The 14,754-nt window shown below is 44.0% G+C and overlaps 1 protein-coding gene across 3 annotated transcripts in view; it reads left to right on the top strand.

Annotated features, from left to right (window-relative positions):
- Fndc3b (fibronectin type III domain containing 3B) overlaps positions 1-14,754 on the top strand; it is a 309,891-nt gene that overhangs the window by 62,057 nt on the left and 233,080 nt on the right. For all 3 annotated transcript variants that reach the window (XM_052730002.1, XM_052730000.1, XM_052730001.1), the window contains exon 2: positions 13,475-13,613. In XM_052730002.1, the coding sequence (XP_052585962.1) occupies positions 13,503-13,613 (111 nt within the window). In that variant the 5' untranslated portion in view covers positions 13,475-13,502. The remainder of the gene's footprint in view (positions 1-13,474; positions 13,614-14,754) is intronic.

The following is a 14,754-nucleotide window of genomic DNA, read 5'->3' as shown; positions in this document are numbered from 1 at the left end:
TATCTAAAAAAAGTAAGCCTGGGGAATGAGCCCCACCTACCACCCCCCTTTAGATGTTTGGGTTGGTCCTAGTGAGCATGCCTAATTTAGGGATTACTCAGCAAGATGACCCAAGGGCTGGTTTTGTGAATGTTCCCAAACCATGACTTAACCACAGATGTTCAGCCATTGTTGGTCCTGCACTCAGTACTGAATGGTGCCAGTTAGTTCTGTGAGATTTGCATAAACAAGCTCCTCCAGGTCTTTCTGTTCAATGGTCATTTCAGAGTATTCCATTACTAAAATGCCAACAATCACATGGTGCAAAGTAATTGAGTTATATGGGTTTTTAAAAGTTAATTTTTATCACTATACAAATTATAGCTGCTCATATATGCATAAAAGTATAAGTAGAAAAGGAAAACCATAACTCAGTCATTGCTGCATTAGCCAGTAGGTTAGCTTGTCAACACTTTGTTTCTATTTTAGGTCAGTCTTTTACATAATTTATATAATCCAACTGTGTGCATTTCCCTGAGCATTATGCTGTGAGTACCTCCTCAGGAAATTTCTGGTTTGCTTTCTTCCCATTGCATGGTGGCTTCCTGAAGCCAGCGGGAGGTAGGATTTCTGGGCTGCGGAGATGGCTCCATTGGCAAATACTTGGCATGAGCTCTGGAACCCACATAAGCAGAGCAGGATATGGTGGGGCATGCCTGCATCCCAGAGCTGGGGAGGCAGAGGTAGGTGGAGCCTTCGCATGGATGGACACACACGTTCATGTGCATCTGCACACACACCACACGCACACATGCACACATCCTAGACATGATTTCTGATTGACAGGGATAGAGTAGTGGCCTGAAGCAGTTTTCTATAAAATGTGGAGACTCTGTGTATGCTAACTGTGATCTTGTTGCTCTCCTGGGATCTGTTGTTTACTGAGGCTGGCAAGAAATCTGTTACTTTAATTTGAGAAATGAGGAAAGTAAGCCAGATGAGCTGCCCTTTTTGCCCAATAATTGCATCATTTTTTATGGCCTCAAAATCTTACTGTTAGGGAGTGGCCATTACTTCTCTTTTGCAAGTTGAGAAACTGAGGTATTGAAAGTGGAATCAAATGTTTCTTACAGATATAGACTGCCTATGAGAAAGAGTAATAACTGTAGAGCGTGTGTAGAGGGAGAAGTCGTAATAGTAATTTAATCCTAGTTGACCAGATTTATTGATTGTATTTTCACCTCCTGGTAGATGCACTTGATAGTTATGTTGACGTGGCCACCGTTACCTTTGGTTCCTTTTGCTATGGTATTACTGAAAATGTATGCTTTTCTGATTGAGGTAACATGACAATTAGGATTTTTGCTTTGCAGTCAAATAAAGCAGACTGTGCTTTAGAAGCTACACTTTTTAGGCATTAAAGTTTTAATTTTTAAATTGCATATTACACATTACAACCTTTTTTTTGAACAAGAATAGCTTCTTAAAAGTGTTTTTTATTTTATTGAATTTGAGAAAATAATTTCATGGCTTAGGGCTTTAAATTTTTAAATTTCATTTCAAAAATGTGTGTGTGTGTGTTTGTGCGCACACATGTGGAAGCCGGAGAGCTCTTGAGTGTTGCTCCTCAGAGGCTGTCCACCTTCTTTTTTGAGAGAACGTCTCTTACTGGCTTACAGCTCACTAAATAGGGTAGGTTCTGGGGATCAAGCCCAGGTCCTGATACTTTCAAGGCAAGCAGTTTACTGACTGAGTTATCTTCCCGGGTGTGTGTGTGTGTGTGTGTGTGTGTGTGTGTGTGTGTGTGTGTGTGTGTTTTAATAAAGCGAAATGATGCCTTGAGAGATTTATCTAGAAAAATGAAACGGCCCCGTCGCCAGGTTTGCTTTCACCTTGGACGGGATTCCCGAGAACTGCAGTAAACACCACCAGCTTTGTTAGTCTACAAGTGTAGGCAGCCAGGACCTGTGAACATGGCATTTGGAGTGGCTCACCATCCTGGCGACCTTGGAAAGTTCTCTGGAACTGCAGAGGTGCTCTGTGCTGAGGCCTGCTTCCTGTGTAAGCACCTATTGTGGAGCCCTCCTTTGAATGGGAGGTCTGTGAAAAGTGGTTCCCACAGCTCACAATGCAGCCTCTGGGCAATGTAAATACGCTTTCCACTTAGGGTCAGGCGAACAGTGCCCGGCTAGAAGTCCCTTGCAAAGAAAGATATTTTGGAATTCCATTTATTTATAGTGGCCAGTGGAAAATTAATATGCCTGTTAAATCTATTTTTAAAAATGAAAGGGAAGTCTCTCGTCCACAGTGCGTTTGCTGAATGCAAGTCTGTTTGCTGTGGTGTATTTAGATTTTGCTAGTTCACTACTTTAGGAAGTGAATTTCAATGTCTTCCTGATCATTTTGTCTGTGTTTGAAACTTGAGGTTCTTGTCTGAAGAGTTCTCTTTATGCCCCAGGAAAACTCTTTTTGGGTTCTTTGAATGATATAAATAGAGGGGTGACCCTAGACAATACTTAATGAAATCATTGCAAGATTTCAAATTGGCTCAAGTTAACAGCCAGGGAGGGTGCAGAGATCTGAGCAGGTGAGAGGCCAGGAATGCCCACACAGTAGTGATTGTCTTGACATCTGTGATGCCGATCTTTGCTTTTAATGGAGGGTGTGAGTCTGATTTCAGAGCGATAGGGATGGGTGTAGAGTTTGCATTGCAGATGTACCAGTGCCTGGGCCTCCACAGACACTCGGTTTTGACAAATGTGGATCTCTGTAGTAGTCACTGTTGAGCTGTGAGAGTTACGTTTGCCAGATTGGCGGGCGCAAAGGCTGTGGGAATGAAGTTGGGCCCCAGTACAAAATATTTCCGTGGTGCTGGAGGAGATGCCTCAGTGGTCGAGAGCACACTGCTCTTGAGGAGGACCGGCTTACTCCTTTAACTCAGAAGATCTAACCCATGTGCAGATGTACAAACCTACACACAGACATACACACATACATACAATGAGAAATAATAAATATTATTTTAAAATGAAGATTAAGACAGGGGACATGCTCTGCAGACATTTACCTTTTCAACACCTGTCAGATTTCAAAGACAATAAAGAGGCCACAGCTGGGAAGCTAAATTTAGACAATGGGGCTTAAAGATGAAGGGTTCAGACTGAGTGGAGGTCTGCAGACGTGTGGAGTTTGGCCAGAAGTGTCTAGTGCGGATTGATTCCGACCTAATCCCGGGTAGTGTTTCACTGCAATGTCATTTAACCTCTGGCCTTTATTTTAGACTTCTGCAGCAGGGCCTGACGCACAGTGGCAAGTATTTGTTAGGCAGGGGTTGATTACCTTTGGTCAGGTTCATTGATGTAATTTTAGAGTGTGCCTTTTGGCTAAGTCCTTTGTGGAATAGGGTTAGTATTATTTTGTTTCTTACAGAGAGAAACATGCAAGGTTTTTTCTATGTACTAAATAAAAGGCCTTAAAATCTTGAGAACTTTTGTAGCAATCGGTAACTTGCCGAGCTGCCCCTCTCCTGTAATTTGGCTTATGTTTAATGACAGCACACCTCCTTGTCACCGCAGAAGCCACGGCTTTCGTCCTTTATAATTTGATTTCTGCCTTTTTTCTGCCCTTAAGTCTTTTTAAATCATACTATATTTTATTTAGTGTGTGAGAGAGAGACAGAGGTTGGAACTCGTCCTGCCCACCCACCATGTTGGTTGCAGGGATAGACCTCAGGTCTTGAGATAAAAGCAGGTGCTTTTACCCACTGGGTTCTCTCTCCATCCTCTGCTCTAAGTTTTCACCATCTAGGCCAAGTTACCGTATGTTGGATTTGCTTAGCTTCCCTTCAGGTGTTTCAGACGTGCTGTGTAATGGTGAAATCCCTGTCTGACACAGGTTCACCCGAGCCTGGAAGCCAGTTGCCATTGTGGAAGGGACGGGACGGGGCTAGGAGGAGAGCTTGACTCTCTTAGGCTGGCTTTGGGAATTCACCTTCGGCACTCCTGGGTTTTGTCTTCTGTGTTCCACTCAGCGGCTCACACGTTTTGTTAGAGCCTCAGTGTTCCAGGAGCCCGCTGGGAGCCCTGGCTCTCCGGCCACCCCTGCCCTCTGTCTGCTTCTCCTGGGGCAGACGACCTGGTTGTCACCAGAGTAGTGCTGACCATTCACATGAGTGTTGTGAGGCCACATGGAATCAGTGTGAAAGACGGACGTGCTGACAGCAGGCTGGAGGGATCTTCTGGAACTCCTCCAGACCCTCCCAGAAAGCAGTCCATTGATTTTGCTCACAAGACCCCTTCCTTCCCCCACTTGAAAGGGTGTTGTGCTTGGTTGGTAGTACCCAGGTAGATAATGAGATGATTTACACATGAGCTTAATTCATACTAGGCCTCCTGGTAGAGCTATAAAATGCACTTGGGCTGTATGAAACAGCCTCGAAGTCATGTGTTCAAGAACCAGTTACTTATTACGATACTTACTCAGGTAGAGAGAGTGAGAGTCAGGGAGCCTGCGCAGCAGTACCCAGAGAGCTGACATACAGTAGGGCCTGCCACAGTGCTCTCAGGGTGCCAGGCATGCTGTATCTGCAGGCTGGCTAAGGCATGAGCTGGGGCTGGGAGACAGCATAGAATTTCTGACTCCATTGCCCCCCTCACCCCCACACAGCAGGCTCCAAGGTGTCTCTCAGACCGACCTTATCTGACTTCCCTTATATTGTCCTGTGGAAAGAAGTATAAGGACATGTACATACAATTCCACATTTCACTGAAAATAAGTTTTCACTTACTGTTCTCCTTGGAAAAAGTATGCACCCAAGTTGGCTTGGGTGTATGTGATAAGGGCTCAAAGTGCTAGAGTGTTTTCCTGTGATGCTAGGCTGTGATCCTTGGGATGTCAGGGAGGGGTGTGGCAGTTATTGTGGTATGAGGGGACCTGGAATCGAGGTGTTCCAATAAAACTGTCTAATTACGCCAGCAACCTTGCTTAAACACTGTTTGAAAACTGAACAGAACCAACAGAGCTTTGGTAAACTTTTCTGTAGATAAGCTCCTGTCCCCCTTCAGTTAATATTTGCAGACTGAGGTGCTACTTGTCTGATATGTGGATTTGAGGGCAGGAGATTGTGTGTATATAGTGATGTAATTTTTTCCTTTTTTCTGTAAAGGTTTGGCATGTGGGAAGTGCTCCGAAAGCCATCTCTGTATATTAATGGAGACTCATATTTGGACTTTTTTTCCTCCTGAAAACAGTACTTTTCCCAAGTAACTCTGTGAGTTCTGCCATGACTACACTGTGCATGATTTAAGCAAAGCCACTTGGAAGTGTTCAAAGCCAAGGTGCAGAAGGGGAAGCACCTGTGAGCACTGTCCTGACCCCTCACATGCCAGGCGTGACCCTAGGACCGTGATCGTGCTAGGATCTGTCCCCAGCCCACATCTATGGATGTGTGGATTGCTGAAGACAGGGCCTGCACAGCCAGCTAGTTAGTTAGTCCTTTCTCTCAGGAGCAAAATGGACAGTTTTCCGGAGCTTGTCATTCATTTGATCGGCAATAGAGTTATTTTTAATGGGAAGAACCCTATTTCACAGGATTTTTTTCAAATCTCCTGTGATTCTAATTGGATGCAAAAAGCTGGAAGTGTTTAAGGTTAAGGTTTTCCCCCAGACAACTGTGATTTGACTTCACTAATGAACACATATCAGACAAGAAGGCAAATTCCAGACTGTTCGTGCCTCAACCAACCAGCTGGGCACATACCTCCAGGTGCTGCTCATGTCTCAAGAGGTTTTTCTGCATGAACAATTATCACCTCCCCTTCCTTCATTCAAGTGGCAAGCCATGGCAAGCGTCTTTCTTGCACATTGTAGAGCTCAGCTGTAAAATTAGATTTCATTGGCATAAAACCACAGCAACCGCCAGCCCAATGTGCTTAGTGCGTTTTGGTTTTTCACCAGTCTAGAGAAGTTCTTCCTCCCTCTTAATCAGGAGGCTGAGGGCACTCCTAAACAAGTAAGACAGGCAGTATGTTTTCAGATTCTCCTTTTTGATTCTAGCTTTAGTTTAATCTATATCAAGTAAGCATGGCAGGGAGTTGATGTTAAACACGTAATTTCTTACAAGCAGAAAGGAACTTGAAGGACTCATCTCTAATTGTGTTACTTTATAAAAGACAAAATTAACTGTTCAACTTTAGAGTCAATTACTGATAAACCCTAGATTAGAACTCATGTTTTGTAGTCAATGTTGGGGCAGCCTCCCCATCAAGTGTCCCTTGCCCACCCCCCACCCCCGTCCTTGGAGCTATTTTCAGCAGTGGATCATGGGAAAAGTTCAGTTACAGTCCCCCTCTTTCTCTGTTTGTCCATGTCCTTTTCTCTTCTCTGCAACTGTTGATTTGGTTTCTAAAACGGCAAAGGGGAGCATTTACCTGTCCCAAGTATCTTTCCTTATGATCACACAAAGTGTGCAGGAGAGATTTAGTGCAAAGAAACTCATGGAACCACCTCCGGGCTTTTGTATCTAATGACCATGTCCCCACATCAGGCTCCTGGTGGCCACACTGGAATTCCAAAGGCTGAACTGGTTGCTGATATAGTGTAGTGCTCCTGGACCAGGAAAGAAAAGCCCTATTCTTAAGTTTCAAGGAAGTGGTCTAATCAGCTATGTGTGCATGAACAAGCAAATCTTCCCAGGATTTGGAGGTGGTGGAGATTGCGGTATACTGCCATACTGTTTTAATCCCCCATTGATTCTGTTGCTGTTTCCATAGCTGTTATATTAAAAACCCAGGTTAGGGGTTGGAGAGATTCCTTAGAGATTAGGAGCACCTGTGCTTGCAGAAGGCCCGATTTTGATTCCCAGCAACCACACATTGGCTGGTAACCACCCAGAATCCTGCTGGGGAACTGATGCCCTCTGCTGACCTCCTCAGGCACCAGGTACACATGTGGTGCACAGATATACATGCAAGCCAAACACTCATACATACAAGTAAATCTACAGAAATCCTGGTTAGCTTTGCTGGGAAGGCTTCATAGGATGAGGGCCTCTTCAGAGTTTCTAGGTCGGAATTAGCAGCCAGGGGTTTACTTTTCAAAACTAGTATCTGGTCAAGAGGGCGGGGGATGGAGTAGCAGATGGTGCTTGATAGAGCATCTGTTGTAGGGCTCCACACAGCAGGCTCTCGCTGGGTTGCTGGCTCTTTCTGAAGCGTGCTATTAAAGAGACGGAAGGAAGTGTGCTCTTGGGAAGCTGTCAGTCCTCGAGAGTGGCGGCAGTCTCATGCAGCGACCACCCGAGGGGAGGCTCGTGAGTATAGCTTTTTCTTGAGTGCCACAGCGTTCTGTGTCAGGTTCTGATTTTTTCTGTTTTACTACAACTGTAACATAAACCATAAACCAGCTGCACAAATGTCTATCATAACTTAGGTTTTATTAGGTTTTGCTTTTCTGTTGGAAGTAATTTAGAAGCCAGTCTTGTAAAATCTCAGCCATCTCATGGTTAAATTAGTTTAAAAGAAAAGATACAATATAGTAATTCCTTAATAGCCTTCCTAACTCCCCCCCCCCCCCAAACTGCACAGCCCTCCCCCACTCCCGACTGCACAGCCCCTCTCCCTGGCTTCTGATGATTTTACACTTTCCAAGTGTCACTTTGATAATATGTGCCTACTTAGTCTGTTTTTCATTGGGAAAGATACTAGCTCTATGGAATATGTGTACTAAAAGTTAACATTAGTGACTTCGGAAGCATCGACTGAGATTATTTGCAAGTCCTTTTAGGTCCTTGTGTTTATTGGTTTTTAGAATGTGCATTTGTAGGTGAGGGGACAGAGGCCTGGTGTGGGTTGGGCTAGATAGAATAGCCAGAAATTTCAAGCTACAAGTTCAGGCAGTGAGAAACCATGCCTCAATAAATAGCCTCCAAATGCACCTACACATGTGTATATACTTACTTGTATATGTGTGCCTACACATATTTGAACATGTATACACATATGCACATATGCGGCACACACATATACAATGAACAAAAAAAGCATTTGGAATTGGGCCATGGAAGCAAAAGTTGGAACTGACTTGTGGGTTCTTAGGTACCCTCTCCCTCCTTAGCATAGGAGCCAGCATACTGCGAGGCGAGCATGGGGCCTGAGCCCTGGCTTGGCTTTGCTTGCTCCTCATGTATCCTGGCCCTGCTCCTGGAGCTCCGGTGGCCTTGTCTTGTTCTTTTGGTGGCGTTCTGTTGCTCTTTCTCTTGTCGTCTGAACTAATTTGTGTACTGTACTGCTAACTCACATCTTGAATTAATGTATGGAAATGTAGGTCATTGGCCTACTGAGTGAGGATCAGGACATTGTGTTACTAATTTGAAGAACTCCCAGCAGTGCTTAGGGCTTTGGCTTTTTAGGATATTCTTCCTGTGTATAGTTGGTCCTGGAGATGGATTATCAGCTCTCCTCTGCAAAGCAGGTTTTTCATGAATTTTGGCCTTTATGTTTCATAGACTAGGCTAGGGCCAAAGTGCAAAGAAAGAAGAAAAAGTACTAAGCCAAACACCTAGAGAGATGGAGAAACTGGCGCCCCTTTGTGAGGTTATTTTAAAATAAGGTCATCTTTAGCAAAGGAATTAGTTAATAACAGCGAAGGGCTGCTCCTTTCATTTCTAGAATGCCTGTCCCCCACTCTTGTAGCTCAGGAGCTAATGGTGGGTGTAGCCTGGCTATCAGTGAACCAAGGTCTTGCTCTCCTAGGAGAAGGGCTGTGAACCACAGGGGCTCACATAGCATCTGCCTCTTTGATTCAGAACACAGCTAGTTGGGTACAGAGCACTTGTGGCTTTAGTGTTGTGATGTGTGGTGAAGGGAGGGGCTGTGAGGGCCTGTGGTTGTGACCAACTTCTTTCGAGTTGGAAGTCTAGGTCAGAGTAAGACAGAAGAGGGAACCTTGGGTGTAGGAGGGGTGAGTTCAGCAGATTAGAAGAGAATACTGTAGACTCAATCTACTGCGTGTATTTTTTCTGGTGGAGTTTGTAGCATGTAAAGGTTAATGATCCTCCAGTGTGAGATCTCCTTGCTGTTGGCAGACCCTGAGGGTGTGGTGCTTCTTTGACTGAAGTACAGAGTCTTAAGGTAGATTTGTCTAGCCCAAATCCACATCTCTTAGGCAGAAGGCAGAGTAAACAAATACTTCCTTAGTGTGGCTATTCCTGAGACTTTTCAACTGAGGTGTACCTCTTCTTTAGCCAGAGAGTACACATTGGCCCCTTAGCTGCTCTTGAAGCTGATGAGGAAGCGGTGGCCAAAGAAGATGGTGTTTTAAGGTGTATAGGGGAGTTTCAGAGGCCTCACCCAGAGACCACTCCTCTTTTGTGTATGTAAGTGACAGTTGGGTTTTCAGAGTAAAGGACACCAAATTTATAGTGCAGTCCTGAGATGAAAGTGATTATTGATACTGTGTGCATGCTTATGCATTCGCGTGTGCGTGTGCGTGTGTGTGTGTGTGTGTGTGTGTGTGTGTGTGTATGTATGAAGGAGAGTGGGCCTCGGATGTAGGACACACAGAGAGACTGGGTATAAAACTCAAAGGAGCACACTGTGGTGGTGGACAGTGTTTGTAAGTCACAGCACAAGTTTGAGGTTAGCCTGTGCTACATAGCCAGGACTCATCTCTATAAGCCAAAAAATAACAAGAAACACCTCAAAACAGACCTGAGTTTGTTTGGGTACCTAAGACCAAAATGCTACAGAAATTCTCAGCAGGTCACCTTCTTATGAGTGAATTTACTATTGTAAACAATGGCTCCAGATCCATTTTATTAAAAACTGTATGGTCTGCTGTCCATGTAATGAAGAAAATCTGTAATTCCCACCTCAAATCATTAAAATGAGTCCTGCTGGATAGCAAGCCTTTCACCAAAAAGATACCACTGCATATCCCCAATTTTCTGTTTATACATGTTTTCATTCTTTACAGGCCTCCTGCTTCTTGCCCATCTCTTGTTATTTCTGTGGTCCATGGTGCTAGGCTCTTTCTGTCCGAGAATAATTTTAGGGGCGATTTGATAGGTGGTTGCCTTGAGTATCTGGAGAGAACGGATTGCTTCTGTGTTTTCCTTGCATTCTGATCAGATGGCAAGTGTCCCATGTGTGCTCATGGAGCACAGAAGTGGCTGTTTAGACGCTGGCTGCGTGGACACCTCTTCTGTCTCTGTCTGGCACCTTAGAGTCTGTTGAAGATAAAGCTAATGTTTTTTCTAAAATTTTATACATGATGTATGAGATGTGTGTGTGTGTGTGTGTGTGTGTGTGTGTGTGTGTGTGTGTGTGTGTGTGATGACACATGTGGAAGTCAGAGAGCATCTTTTCAGGAGTTGGTTTTATGGTCTACACCTTCTAGTCTTGCAGAACTTGTATTCTAGCTCTACTCTGGGTTCGGCACTCACGTGTGAGAGCGCTGCTTGGTGGGACTGGATAGGCTATGTCTTGTTGACAGCAGGTCCTGTTATTCAACATTAAGAAAAGCAGGAAGGTTTTTAAACTAGAATTGTCAGAGCTAGACTTGGTGGTGGTGTTGAGTTATTCTTCAGTCCTAGAGGACCTGGAACATGTGAGTTTTGTATCTAGTCGGGACTCAACTCCATTTTAAACAATGTTAGTTGGCTGTGTTGGACTGTGTGCAGCATAAATAGCTTTAACTGTCAGCAGATCTGATTAAGGACCTGTTCCAGCACCCTTTCCTAGCTTCCCAAACCTCTCTTTCTTTTCTGTACTCTTCCATGATGGTTGGAATTCAGGACCTCCAAGTTTCAGGTGGGACAGGAGCAGAACCTATAGTTGGTTTACTCCTGCCTTGTTGGGCGACGACAGAGTTCAGGTTCCACGTAGTCCAGGAGATGGTCCAGGGGAGGTTGTGCCATCTCAGTGGGAGAGGACTGTGGTGTTCATTGCTGCAGAAGGGAAGAGAGGGAAGGCAGAGTCACCGTCTGCGTCACTGTCTCCTGGAACTGCCGGAAGCTCCTGTATGGGAGGAGTAAGGGAAAAGAGCAGAGAACGCTTCTTGTTAAACAAGAGCCCAAGTATACATCACCGTAAACCCATGCCTGTGTGTGCGTGTGCGTGTGTGTGCGCATGTGTGCGTGTGCGTGCGTGTGTGTGCGCGTGTGTGCGTGTGTGCGTGTGTGTGTGTGTGTGTGTGTGTGTGTGTGTGTGTGTGTGTGTGTGTGTGTCTGCATGTGCAGGTGAGGCGTTAGTTACCCTCAGTGCTGCCACCTTGTTTGTTTGTTTGAGGGTCTCCTATTTCTCTGAAGCTCATCTATTAGGTGAGTTGGCTGGGGAACCCTGGGACCACAAGCGCATACCTCTTTGTCCAGCATCTTTTCCATGGGTTCTCATGTTGTGCAGCAATTACTTTGCTGACTGAACTGTTTCCCTAGTCCCCAGCATATACTTCTTTTTCTTTTTTTTGGATTTTTGAGACAGGGTTTCTCTGTGAGCCCTGGCTGTCCTGAACCTCACTCTGTAGAGCAGGCTGGCCTCTAGATCACAGAGATCCACCTGCCTCTGCCTCCCAGTTTTCTTGGAGCAGGTGATAAAATCTAGGCAGGAGCTGAGTCTGTAGTTTTCTCTCTGCTGGGAAAATTGATCTTCCAGCAAGCCTCAGGGAGGGCTGGGGACATTGCTGGGATGGGCCAGTAATGAACTCCCAAGTCATGCATTAATCACAAAGAGCAGACAGGAAGGTACCATCTGACACCATGAGCTGCTACATCCGGACCTGGGAGTACACGGGCCCGTCCTTGGGGTTCAAAAGGCGTATGCCCGCCACTGTCTGGCTAAGCGTATACTTCTGAAGAAATATCAAATGAAACATTACACTGAAGAAAGAGGTCCATTTGAGAAAAAGTAGCAATTTGTCCCTTTAAAACTAGTAAAATTCAGTGTATTAGAAATAAAATAGACATGTACACAAGTGCTGCTTATTTGAGTCAAAATCACACAGTTCAGTTGTGATAGTATCTGCAGGCTTGTCTCGGTTGGAATGCAGGAGCTTCAGGCTAGACCACTGGTCTTTGGGCTACATTTCCATTTGCGTAGTTGCCAAGTAACTATCCTAGTGGTTTCTGTACGACCTGTTATTATGGAATGTACTTCCCAGTTGGGACAGGGCTTCCTTGATTGGATCTTAAATAATTAGTCTGGGTCTTAAATATGGAGTTATAATGGATAGTATAAAATTTTACCTATTTAAAATAAAAACATCATCTCTTGGGTGGCCTTCAGGTATCAGCAGACATGTCTAGGAAGGAGCCTCTTGTAGGGGAGATGAGGGGGGCATGTGTAATGGGGGTATACAGGGATGAAAAGAAATCATTTGTTGTTGTTACAACTATCTGGTACAAATCCAAGGCAGCCACTAAAGAATTTGCTGTTGCACTTGGACTGACTGGAACGTTAACAGTAAAGTATTCATTTGTGAAATAGCTTTGAATGTGAAATTTCGAGGGAGTTTTTATGAAGGATAAAACTTTGGCCTTTAAATATATGGCAGTTTTCTTCTGAAATCATTTAAAATTGGGTATGTATGATTTTTATAAAATATATATGTATAATATATATACATATATATCTATCTATCCCACATGCACACACACACACACAAGCACACGTACATACACATACACACACATACTTTTCCATGCTCCTAGACTTTATGCTACAGTGCATGAATGCATGCATACTTTTTATGGAGCAGGCTGTGATCCCCTCGAAATTTATTGTTCTTTTCTTCCTGGTATGTTGTCAAGCCGACTACAGGGGGAAGGTGCAATTATGGGAGGGAAAAAAGCTTTTTTTTCATTTACTCTGTGTAAACTAGGGAATCAGCTTGTGAGCCCCACTGGCTTGAGTGTGTCATAGATACAGAGGAGCCCAAAGAGTGTCTGAGTAAGAGAGATCCTGTGTGTTCGACTCAAAGAAATGATTAGGAGAAACAGAATGTGGTGATTGTCAGTTTCCTTAGTGGTTTAACTTGATGATTGGAGCTGCAGCTTATGTAGTAACCTCGGTTTGCTTGTGTTAAGTGCTTCGGAATTATTTTGATCTTAATGAAAGAGAAAGCTTTTTGTGAATGACAAGTATAGTTCTTTGGGGATGTATCTTCTGTTTCGGTCATTACCTTAATAATGGCCACTGTAGTTTCTGTTTGTCAATATTGCCCTCTCACTGGTGAGATGGCTCAGTGGTTAAAGCACTTGTTGCTCTTGCAGTGTAGTTGTTGGCAGCCATATTGGGTGGCCCACAACTAACTGCCTGGAACTCTAGCTTTGTTGGCTGTGATCCTCTTCTGGCCTCAGTGGGTATCAGCGCACATGTGGCTTATACATAAATGGTTATTTTAGAAAATGTGATCTCACTTTATCCTCAGATTTCTGGAGTGGGGTTGTTACCATCATTCATAGGTTTTAGAGTTTTTGTAAACATGGGTGTTTCTCTTGCAGGTAGCTGGTTGAGGGCAGTTCTCCATGAATGTACGTCACCATGATGATGACCGACCAGATCCCCCTGGAACTGCCACCCCTGCTCAATGGGGAGGTGGCCATGATGCCCCACTTGGTGAATGGAGAAGCAGCCCAGCAGGTTGGTGACCTCATCCAAGTGGGAAACATTAGCTGAAGATTTGATTTATTTGGGGATTCAGAAATCTTTACCTTTTGAACTTTCATGGTTCGAGAGATTGATTTTTTTATTGTTGTTGTTGTATAAGTACTGTATTATTTTTAAAATACCTGAAAAAAGATTGGAGATCAGAAACTCTTACCTCATTCAGCTAGTATTCTTAAAGATTAAAAATGATTCATTGTGAAACTGTTCATTTATTCATCTTTTGTGCTTGACAAATCTGCACAAGTCCAGGTGAACCTACCTGAATCCTGGGGTGACCCTTCCACTGTGGAACCTGGGGTGACCCTTCCGCTGTGGAACTCATAGGGTTCATATGAGGGCACTTAGTGGACGCACCACTCCTGTGACATTCATGGCTTAACATATGGCACACAACAGCTCTTTAGAAAGTCAACTGTGCAGCACTTGGGGGAAAATCTGAAGTGTAAGGACAATTGTATTTTTATCATTGGAACTGAATTATCTCTAATAACATTATGTTTATAAAAAAAAGACTACAAAATTGTGTTTGTTCTATCTTGTAATTATAAAAATATTTTTCTTTGTATATTCCTGTCTCAGTTAGGGTTTCTGTTGCTGTGAAGAGACACCATGACCATGGCAACTCTTATAAAGAAAGAACGTTAATTGGGGTGGCTTACATTTTCAGAGGTTCAGTCCATTATCATCATGGTGTGACACGGTGACATGCAGGCAGACATGGTGCTGGAGAAGTAGCTGAGAGTTCTACATCTTGACTCATAGGCAACAGGAAGTGGTCTGAGACACTAGTTGTGGCTTGAGCATATATGAGACCTGAAAACCTGCTTCCACAGTGACACACTTCTTCCAACAGGACCACACCTATTCCAACGAAGCCACATCTCCTAATAGTGCCACTCCCTTTGGGGACCATTTTCTTTCAAACCACCACATTTTCTTAAGTATAAACATACTTGGTTTTTGAGTGGTCGAGATGGGAGTAAACTTGAAAAATAGTTATCCAAAATATATTAATAATTCAAGTAAATTGAAGAGTTCTCTGTCTGATATGAGTCCATGTTCCCTACTGCCCCCGGCATGATCTGTCATTGACATGCTTGGTCAGGTATGTAAC

Source organism: Peromyscus californicus, unplaced genomic scaffold (genome assembly GCF_007827085.1).
Source record: "Peromyscus californicus insignis strain IS unplaced genomic scaffold, ASM782708v3 Scaffold_9__1_contigs__length_137607984, whole genome shotgun sequence".
Taxonomy (NCBI): domain Eukaryota; kingdom Metazoa; phylum Chordata; class Mammalia; order Rodentia; family Cricetidae; genus Peromyscus; species Peromyscus californicus.
Note: the sequence above shows the minus strand (reverse complement) of the source record. Positions and strands in the feature narration are given on the sequence as shown.